This window comes from Procambarus clarkii, chromosome 67, assembly GCF_040958095.1.
Source record: "Procambarus clarkii isolate CNS0578487 chromosome 67, FALCON_Pclarkii_2.0, whole genome shotgun sequence".
Classification (NCBI taxonomy): Eukaryota; Metazoa; Arthropoda; class Malacostraca; order Decapoda; family Cambaridae; genus Procambarus; species Procambarus clarkii.
In genome coordinates, this window is record NC_091216.1 from 26,894,931 (window position 1) to 26,905,573 (window position 10,643).

The 10,643-nt window shown below is 46.6% G+C and overlaps 1 protein-coding gene across 1 annotated transcript in view; it reads left to right on the forward strand.

Annotated features, from left to right (window-relative positions):
- Window positions 1-6,967: 6,967 nt before the first annotated feature.
- Window positions 6,968-10,643, forward strand: part of LOC123749657 (kin of IRRE-like protein 1) — a 28,604-nt gene continuing 24,928 nt past the window's right edge. Inside the window, exon 1 of the mRNA XM_069310562.1 lies at window positions 6,968-7,503. Coding sequence (XP_069166663.1) covers window positions 7,428-7,503 — 76 coding nt within the window. The 5' untranslated portion in view covers window positions 6,968-7,427. The remainder of the gene's footprint in view (window positions 7,504-10,643) is intronic.

A 10,643-nucleotide genomic window follows, 5' to 3' on the forward strand; every position in this document is an offset into this window, starting at 1 on the left:
TGGATTCTCAGACAGGATTGAGAAGAGTGTCAGAACTCTCAGACAGGATTGAGAAGAGTGTCTGGATTCTGAGACAGGATTGAGAAGAGTGTCAGAACTCTCAAATAGGATTGAGAAGAGTGTTAGGACTTTCAGACAGGATTTAGAGTGTCTGTACTCTGAGACAGGATTGAGAAGTGTCTGGACTCTCAGACAGGATTTAGAGTGTCAGGACTCTTAGACACGATTGAGAAGAGCTTCAAGACTTTCAAACAGGATTGAGAAGAGCTTCAAGACTTACAAACAGGATTGAGAAGAGCATCAGGACTCTCAAACAGGATTCAGAAGAGCATCAGGACTCACAAACAGGATTGAGAAGAGCTTCAGGACTCTCAAACAGGATTGAGAAGAGCTTCAGGACTCTCAAACAGGATTGAGAAGAGCATCAGGACTCTCAGACAGGATTGAGAAGAGCATCAGGACTCTCAAACAGGATTGAGAAGAGCACCAGGACTCTCAAACACGATTGAGAAGAGCATCAGGTCTCTCAAACAGGATTGAGAAGAGCACCAGGACTATCAAACAGGATTGAGAAGAGCTTCAGGACTCTCAAACAAGATTGAGAAGAGCTTCAGGACTCACAAACAGGATTGAGAAGAGCACCAGGACTATCAAACAGGATTGAGAAGAGCATCAGGACTATCAAACAGAATTGAGAAGAGCACCAGGACTCTCAAACACGATTGAGAAGAGCATCAGGACTCTCAGACAGGATTGAGAAGAGCTTCAGGACTCTCAAACAGGATTGAGAAGAGCTTCAGGACTCTCAGACAGGATTGAGAAGAGCATCAGGACTCTCAAACACGATTGAGAAGAGCACCAGGACTCTCAAACACGATTGAGAAGAGCACCAGGACTCTCAAACACGATTGAGAAGAGCATCAGGACTATCAAACATAATTGAGAAGAGCATCAGGACTCTCAAACAGGATTGAGAAGAGCTTCAGGACTCTCAAACAGGATTGAGAAGAGCTTCAGGACTCACAAACAGAATTGAGAAGAGCTTCAGGACTCTCAAACAGGATTGAGAAGAGCTTCAGGACTCTCAAACAGGATTGAGAAGAGCTTCAGGACTCTCAGACAGGATTGAGAAGAGCTTTAGGACTCTCAGACAGGATTGAGAAGAGCATCAGGACTCTCAAACAGGATTGAGAAGAGCTTCAGGACTCTCAAACAGGATTGAGAAGAGCTTCAGGACTCTCAAACAGGATTGAGAAGAGCTTCAGGACTCACAAACAGAATTGAGAAGAGCTTCAGGACTCTCAAACAGGATTGAGAAGAGCTTCAGGACTCTCAAACAGGATTGAGAAGAGCTTCAGGACTCTCAGACAGGATTGAGAAGAGCTTCAGGACTCTCAGACAGGCTTGAGAAGAGCATCAGGACTCTCAGACAGGATTGAGAAGAGCATCAGGACTATCAAACAGGATTGAGAAGAGTTTCAGGACTCTCAAACAGGATTGAGAAGAGCTTCAGGACTCTCAGACAGGATTGAGAAGAGCTTCAGGACTCTCAGACAGGCTTGAGAAGAGCATGAGGACTCTCAGACAGGATTGAGAAGAGCATCAGGACTATCAAACAGGATTGAGAAGAGCTTCAGGACTCTCAAACAGGATTGAGAAGAGCTTCAGGACTATCAAACAGGATTGAGAAGAGCTTCAGGACTCTCAAACAGGATTGAGAAGAGCTTCAGGACTCTCAAACACGATTGAGAAGAGCTTCAGGACTCTCAGACAGGCTTGAGAAGAGCATCAGGACTATCAAACAGGATTGAGAAGAGCTTCAGGACTCTCAAACACGATTGAGAGGAGCATCAGGATTCTCAAACAGAATTGAGAAGATTTTCTGGATTCTGAGACAGGATTGAGAAGAGTGTCTGGATTTTGAGACAGGATCAAAGAGGATCGAGAAGTATCAATGAAAAAAACCTATTGCCGACCGTGGCCAAAATCATGGAGCAACAGCTCAGGCTAGAGACCACGGTCGCTCCGGCGGCTGTAAACGGAGGTCTGAGAGCTACTTGGCATGCGGAACACCGTGTTGAAAAGCCGGAACATCGTGCCTTGGCTGCCTCTCCTAGAGTGCCACCTTCCATGCTACAGTGCCACCAGAATATCCCAGGCTTGTGTAATGGGAGTGTCTCTCTCTCTCTCTCTCTCTCTCTCTCTCTCTCTCTCTCTCTCTCTCTCTCTCTCTCTCTCTCTCTCTCTCTCTCTCTCTCTCTCTCTCTGTCTCTCTCTCTCTCTCTCTCTCTCTCTCTCTCTCTCTCTCTCTCTCTCTCTCTCTCTCTGTCTCTCTGTCTCTGTCTCTGTCTCTCTCTCTTTAATCCTAACATCAGCAACAGTCACAACATCAATAATAATAGCAACAGCAACAGTCCCAGCATCAATAATCCTAGCAACATCAATAATCCTAGCAACATCAATAATCCTAGCAAGAGTCCCAGCACCACGTCTCCCTAGCTCAGCCACCGCCTCGATCCCAGCCCCCGAAATTACGGAAAGCTGGGATTGGTCGGGGGATAAGGGGGGCGGGAGACCCCCCCCCCAAAAAAAAAAATTGATGGCTCATATCTTAACCTAATATAACCTTTGAGTCTAAGTTTGCTTCCCCTCCATTGGCTTCTCCCGGAGTGTGATAAGTGGGGCAGTAGAGCCCACCTGTTCCAGACTCGTGCGTAAGTTAGTGTGCGTGCGTGCGTGTGTGTGTGGGGGGGGGGTTGCAGGTGGGAGTGAGTTATGCAACCTGGGGGAGGGCGGGGCGGGGGGTGGGGGGGGGGAAGGGTGGTAAGTTGGTACACAGATGGTTTGATGTGTGTGTGTGTGTGTGTGTGTGTGTGTGTGTGTGTGTGTGTGTGCGTGTGTGTGTGTGTGTGTGTGTGTGTGTGTGTGTGTGTGTGTGTGTGTGTGTGTGTGTGTACTCACCTATATGTACTCACCTATATGTGCTTGCAGGATCGAGCATTGACTCTTGGATCCCGCCTTTCTAGCTATCAGTGTGTGTGTGTGTATGTGTGTGTGTGTGTGTGTGTGTGTGTGTGTGTGTGTGTGTGTGTGTGTGTGTGTGTGTGTGTGTGTGTGTGTGTGTGTGTGTGTGTGTGTTCACCTAGTTGTTCACCTAGTTGTGTTTGCGGGGGTTGAGCTCTGGCTCTTTGGTCCCGCCTCTCAACTGTCAATCAACAGGTGTACAGGTTCCTGAGCCTATTGGGCTCTATCATATCATATATCATGTGTGTGTGTGTGTGTGTGTGTGTGTGTGTGTGTGTGTGTGTGTGTGTGTGTGTGTGTGTGTGTGTGTGTGTGTGTGTGTGTGTGTGTGTGTGTGTACGGTTGACTTGCCCCTACGGCTGGCTGGCTTGTTGGTTGGCTGGTTGGTTGGTTGGTTGGCTGTCTGTCTGTCTGTCTGTCTGTCTGTCTGTCTGTCTGTCTGTCTGTCTGTCTGTCTGTCTGTCTGGCTGTCTGTCTGGCTGGCTGGCTCTCTCTCTCTCTCTCTCTCTCTCTCTCTCTCTCTCTCTCTCTCTCTCTCTCTCTCTCTCTCTCTCTCTCTCTCTCTCTCTCTCTCTCTCTCTCTCGTCACATCTACATTTCGAGACTGTGAATGCAGCTGGTTTCAAATATCTCGTCCTCTTTATTCTTCCTCACATTCACTTACTTTTCTCAGAACTCTTTTGCGCCAAATGAAAATTTCCGCCCATCTTTATGACTCATCTGTGTCTCTATCTCCCATCCGTGCAATTTCCTTCTCTTGTTATCCATTTTGAACATTTTTTCTACCTCTTTTTACCCTGTGTTTTATATCTCCTTTCTCTCTTTTTCTTTCCAGCTTCGTTAAATTCAGTTCCTTCAACATTTGCTCTAAATCCCAATCTTGAATGATTATGATTTACATGATTCGATTATGATCGAACGCGGGACCTAAAGACTGAGAGACGATTGTTCTACCGATTGAGCCACAATTAGGAAGGATTTCAGGGCCACCAAACTGCTGCCCAAACGGAAACTTGAAGGAGCTTCTCTTTCCCGTCAACCCGTTCTCGCACTTGCTTACAGTCAGTATTGGCTTGTTTAATCAGTGCATATGTGATATACTAATTGATTGTGAATATTTTAGTTTACCTTGAAAAGCTTCATAGAAAACACCGACCTCACCTAACCTTCTTAGTATGTTAAGATAAGCATCTTATTGCTTCTTATTTACAATTATTACTTAACCTATCAACGGTATAGGTTAAGTAATAATTGTAATTAAGAAGCAATAAGATGTTTACCTTAACATACTAAGAAGGTTAGGTGAGGTCGGTATTTTCTATGAAGCTTTTCAAGGTAAACTAAAATATTCACAATCAATTAGTATGTCACACATGCACTTATTTAATAAGCCAATATTGACTAAAAGCAAGTGCGAGAACGGGTTGCACCCTCCCGGGCGGTCGCCTGAGCACAGAGGCGTGCTCGATCCTCGAGTGTGGATCAACTCAATAGCTGATCCTCACTCGAGTCACATCAATTGTCAACCACAATTCCATGGATCAGTATTGACAGTCGCTCTATCAACTGGCCAGGCCAGAAGCTCAGTTGATAGATCGACTGTCTCTCTCGCTATGCTAATTGCTCTATTAATTAATTATCAAAAGGCTAATTGCTCGGGCTAACCAAAATATAATACAAATATTACCAGGTTTTATCTAGTTTTTTTTGTCGAGTCGAATTAAATAAACTTTAGCCAAGTTATTATTGGTAATTCCGAAACAATTTAAGTGATTCAAAGTTTCATGAATTATAAATGGCGTAAAGATTGGGAGAAAAATATATACATTTTAAGTGTAATGTAATTCTATAATTGAACATTAATATTGTTAACTTTATATTTTTGGAAAAAAAGTTTAGTTTTACAATCGCTTTAATGAGGTTTATTTTTTTTTTGGAAAGCGGAAACAAACGGGGCAGGGTTTCTTTCACTCTGATGCACCTGTTCACCTAGCAGGAAATAGGTACCTGGGAGTTAGACAGCTGTTACGGGCTGCTTCCTTGGAGGAAAAAAAAGAGGCCTGGTCGAGGACTGGGCCGCGGGGACGCTAAGCCCCGGAATCATCTCAAGATAACCCCAAGATAGTGGAAACCCGGGACCTATATTAGCATTCAAGTGACGAAACCTCTATATCTTCCCACAATTACAGGAGCTGTAGTTTATTAAAGAGCTTATGAGCTTCGAAGCACTATACGAGGTTGTATATAACGATAACAACTTTGGGTTGTGAAGTGTCTAAAGTTGTTTACTGTATAATAAATATAAACAAACCCGCCATATTTGTTGAAAGATGTAAGGGTTTCGTCAATACTTGATGAGACCTTGTCTTGGACTTCGGGTGCGAAATAGAGCAAGGTGATAGAGCAAGGCATGGGGGTTTATTCCCTACTCGGGCAGCAAGTATTATGGGTTTTATATATCCCCTGTCTGTCTGCCTGTCTGTCTGTCTGTCTGTCTGTCTGTCTGTCTGTCTGTCTGTCTGTCTGTCTGTGTCTGTCTGTCTGTCTGTCTGTCTGTCTGTGTCTGTCTGTCTGTCTGCCTGTCTGCCTCTGTCTGTGTGTGTGTGTGTCTGTGTGTCTGTGTGTGTGTCTCTGTCTGTCTCTGTCTGTCTGTCTGTCTGTCTGTCTGTCTGTCTGTCTGTCTGTCTGTGTCTGTCTGTCTGTCTGTCTGTCTGTCTGTCTGTCTGTCTGTCTGTCTCTGTCTGTCTGTCTGTCTGTCTGTCTGTCTGTCTGTCTGTCTGTCTGTCTGTCTCTGTCTGTCTGTCTCTGTCTGTCTGTCTGTCTGTGTCTGTCTGTCTGTCTCTGTCTGTCTGTTTATCTGTCTGTCTGTCTGTGTCTGTCTGTCTGTCTCTGTCTGTCTGTCTATCTGTCTGTCTGTCTGTCTCTGTTTGTCTGTCTGTCTGTCTGTCTGTCTGTCTGTCTGTCTGTCTGTCTGTCTGTCTGTCTGTCTGTCTGTGTCTGTCTCTGTCTGTCTGTCTGTCTGTCTGTCTGTCTGTCTGTCTGTCTGTCTGTCTGTCTGTCTGTCTGTCTGTCTGTCTCTGTCTGTCTGTCTGTCTGTCTGTCTCTCTGTCTGTCTCTGTTTTCACCGTTATTGTTACATTTGCTCTTCACAGTGTACTGTAGAGAATGGTATGTACATTTACTCGTCTCTTCTTTATTTCCTCTTTATCTTGCCACCCGCTCTTCCTCCTTCGTCTTCTCTACACAACAGTTTCATCTTCATCTCCTCCTTCTTCTCCTGCTGCCAAGATCCTGGCCTGAGGATACGTTAAGCGTGTTCATCGTTCCTATCTCAGATATGTGTGCCTCACCGCTTTCAAAATACTTGCCACTATTTTGTCTGAAAATTTTGCATTCATCCGGCTTCCTCATTGCTCATTGGTGTGTGTGTGTGTGTGTGTGTGTGTGTGTGTGTGTGTGTGTGTGTGTGTGTGTGTGTGTGTGTGTGTGTGTGTGTGTGTGTGTTATTGGCATTAAGCACACACAGTCACAGAAGCCACAGTCAACATACAGCAAATGTACAAGAACATTACAGCAGGTGTACATAGCTTACAGGAAGTGTATTGAACATACAGGAGGTGGAATGAGAGAGAGAGGTTCTCTGGAGAGGACCACATGATGTAGGCCTCATGCCTCTCCCGAGCACATGAGGGAGGAGGAGGAAGAAGAGAGCCTCATACCAGAGACCTATCCCCCCTCTCACCAACATCTACAATACACCATCAACACCCCCGTCCCTTCAACCCTCCGGGCTGTCATAAGAGCGACAATGCAGCTGGCATCGAGCAAGGAAGCAATACTGCGCATGCGCCGTCCGGACTTGAGCGGGACTTGGGGGGGGGGGATGTCTTGGACGGGACCGGGGGTCAGAGAAGTCCCGGTGATCACTCGTGGTGTGGACACCGTCGCGAGCGGACGGGTACGCTCCTCCAATTCTCCCATTTTCTAATTTGAAAAAAACAAAGTTAAAACAAAAATTCAGATGTAACAGGATGTTATAACATCCTTTCCCCTCCCCCCCTTCCCGTCGGTTGTGAAGTAAGGATGTTATAACCTAAGGTGGAAAACTTATATAATTATATTTTGGCTAAAACGTAAAACAAAACGGTGAAGAACTTGTGGATATTATTTTGGTATTTCGATGGAACAGTTAACTGTGCTTTTTAGTGGTATTATTTTTTTGGTGTGGTGATGTGGGGGCGAGTGAGTCGTAGTGACCGCGGTCACCACCACCACCCGCAGAAACTCTGGTGTGCTTGATGTGTGTGTGTGTGTGTGTGATCATGTAAGAGTTTAGCGTGGGAGTACGGCGCTGCCGCCCGTCTCTTAACGACTGTGGGCGGAGCTGGGGGTTGGGATACATCATGACTCCCACCCACCACCCACGTACCTGGGACCTGCTGTTGCTGCTGCTGCTGCTCTGCCCTGCACACGCACCAGGTATTGTACATTCTCCCATCACTTACTGTACTCACACCCAGGTATTGCACGCCACCCAGGTGTTGTACATCCTGGGTGCTGTACACCCCGGGTGCTGTACACCCCGGGTGCCGTACACCCTAGGTGTTGTACACCCTGGGTGCTGTACACCCTGAGTGCTGTACACCCCGGGTGCTGTACACCCTGGGTGCTGTACACCCTTAGTGCTGTACACCCCGGGTGCTGTACACCCTGGGTGCTGGAAGGGTTTATAGTGCCTGGGGGATAGCACTATAAACCTACCCGGGGGGGGGGGGGGCTACAGTCTCCCTCCAAGTATTTTAACCTCACCTCAAGTACTCTATATACACACTGCTGAATGTGATGCATTTTCAAGATCTGTGGAGACACCCTTGGGACACACCCACCCACACACACACACACACACACACACACACAGCACTAACAAGGAGTCTACCGTCCATATATCACACAAACAGTGGTTCATCCTCCAGTGTACTGAGCATCAGCCAGGATGAGTCTCCCTTGTCCCCTTGTCCTCCCTAGCATTCCCCTCTCCCTTGTCCCCTTGTCCTCCCTAGCATTCCCCTCTCCCTTGTCCTCCCTAGCATTCCCCTCTCCCTTGTCCCCTTGTCCTCCCAAGCATTCCCCTCTCCCTTGTCCCCTTGTCCTCCCTAGCATTCCCCTCTCCCTTGTCCTCCCTAGCATTCCCCTCTCCCTTGTCCCCTTGTCCTCCCTAGCATTCCCCTCTCCCTTGTCCCCTTGTCCTGCCTAGCATTCCCCTCTCCCTTGTCCCCTTGTCCTCCCTAGCATTCCCCTCTCCCTTGTCCCCTTGTCCTCCCTAGCATTCCCCTCTCCTTGGTCCCCTTGTCCTGCCTAGCATTCCCCTCTCCCTTGTCCCCTTGTCCTCCCTAGCATTCCCCTCTCCCTTGTCCCCTTGTCCTCCCTAGCATTCCCCTCTCCCTTGTCCCCTTGTCCTGCCCAACATCCCCCACTTAATTACCCCCCAAACTTACAATGGGCTACGTTATAGAGGTTTGAATATAGAAATGATCAGAGTGCAGCGATCGTTCTAGCGTGGCGGTCGTTAAATTATGCTTATAATTATTTGACCAATAGTACTTGCATGTACTGACCAATAGTACTTGTATTTCTGGCGTGTCCCACTCCCCTCCTCCACTGTTCAAGTATGTTTATTGGGATCATCAAATACATCTCAGAAGGGTAGAGCCGCTTAGGCTATTTCTATACCTTCTTAAGCCCCTCTCCCACCACCACAGAAGTCCTCTCCCACTACCCTCTCAACAGAGGACCTCTCGTTAAGAACCACTGCTCTAGTGCCACGTGGCACTCATCACAAACCCACAATAACGATTGGGCACTGTGCCAGGAATAAGCTATATACAGTGTTATCTCTCAATGAAGCAGCTGTTGTTGTTGTTGTTAAAGATTCGCTCCCTGGAGCAAAAAGTTCCAAGTAGCACGGGCTATGGTGAGCCCGTAGTGCCTTAATGAAGCGGGGAAGGCCTTGTTCCATATCACTAATGATCTATGAATGTGTCGCCAGACTGAAGGTTACTGGATAATCTCTAGAACCTTTTGTGATGGGTATGGGCATCCTGTTTATATGGGTATGGGGATCCTGTTTACATGGGTATGGGGATCCTGTTTACATGGGTATGGGGATCCTGTTTACATGGGTATGGGGATCCTGTTTACATGGGTATGGGGATCCTGTTTACATGGGTACGGGCATCCTGTTTACATGGGTATGGGGATCCTGTTTACATGGGTATGGGGATCCTGTTTACATGGGTACGGGCATCCTGTTTACATGGGTATGGGCATCCTGTTTATATGGGTATGGGCATCCTGTTTACATGGGTATGGGCATTCTGTTTACAAGGGTATGGGCATCCTGTTTACATGGGTATGGGCATCCTGTTTACATGGGTATGGGCATCCTGTTTACATGGGTATGGGCACCCTGTTTACATGGGTATGGGCATCCTGTTTACATGGGTATGGGCATCCTGTTTACATGGGTATGGGCATCCTGTTTACATGGGTATGGGCATCCTGTTTACATGGGTATGGGCATCCAAACAACGGTAACATAACTACATCACTGCTAAAACTGACTAGTAATGATTGTACTACTGAACAGTACAATCCTCCCCCCCCCCACGTGTATAATCTGAGAATCGCCTTCATTGTTCACTAGAAATCCAGACCGTAGTGGGAAGACACGAGGTGTCTAGATAAATGAAGAAATGTATATATATTTATCATTTATAATGTCTCGTAATATGTTGATTGTGATGTATCTATACGTTGTACTGAACGGGGTGAGAATAGCTTGAGCTATCTCATCCCATTGTGTGGATTCATACCTCAACAAACCTATTTGAATTTGAATTTGAATTTGAATTTTAAAAGGTGTTCGGGACGGTTACAAAGAGTTCCAGCTAACCGCTCGCTCCCTTCACACGGAAAAATGGGTTTAAGAAAAAAATGTCATCTGATCGTTGCAAATTGCATCTCTTTAAGCTGTTGACGCGATGAATTGTTGAGGCTGCAACACCGATGTGTCAGTGTTCAATGACGGTTGGGGTTTCTTGCTAGTTTTCAGACTCCCGCCACGACTCGCTTTCATAGACCAGGGGGCCAGTTTCACGAAGCAGTTACGCAAGTATTTACGAACGTGTACATCTTTCCTCAATCTTTGACGGCTTTGGTTACATTTATTAAACAGTTTACCATTAGTACTAAACAGTTTACCCCAGCTTATTCTCGCGGGCGGTCTCCAACGTCAAGAAAATGTCGTTCTAAAGTGCCCTTTATCCTAACCCACCATAAGACCCATCAACAGAAAACGGGTCAGTGTGTCAATTTCGCGTTCCGCTTATCATTTTCTAGTACGACAGTTTTTGGGCTGAGGTAAAGTGCATACGTCAATATACGACGTATTATTGGGATGAATTGGATAGATACGAGATACGACCACTTGCAAACTGTCTTCTCTGGGAACCAATCACAGTCCGGACACAGGTTACTAGTCGGACACAGGTCCCTAGTCGTACACAATCACTAGTCGGACACAGGTAACTAGTTTAACCCAACCCAAGGGGGGCCTGACA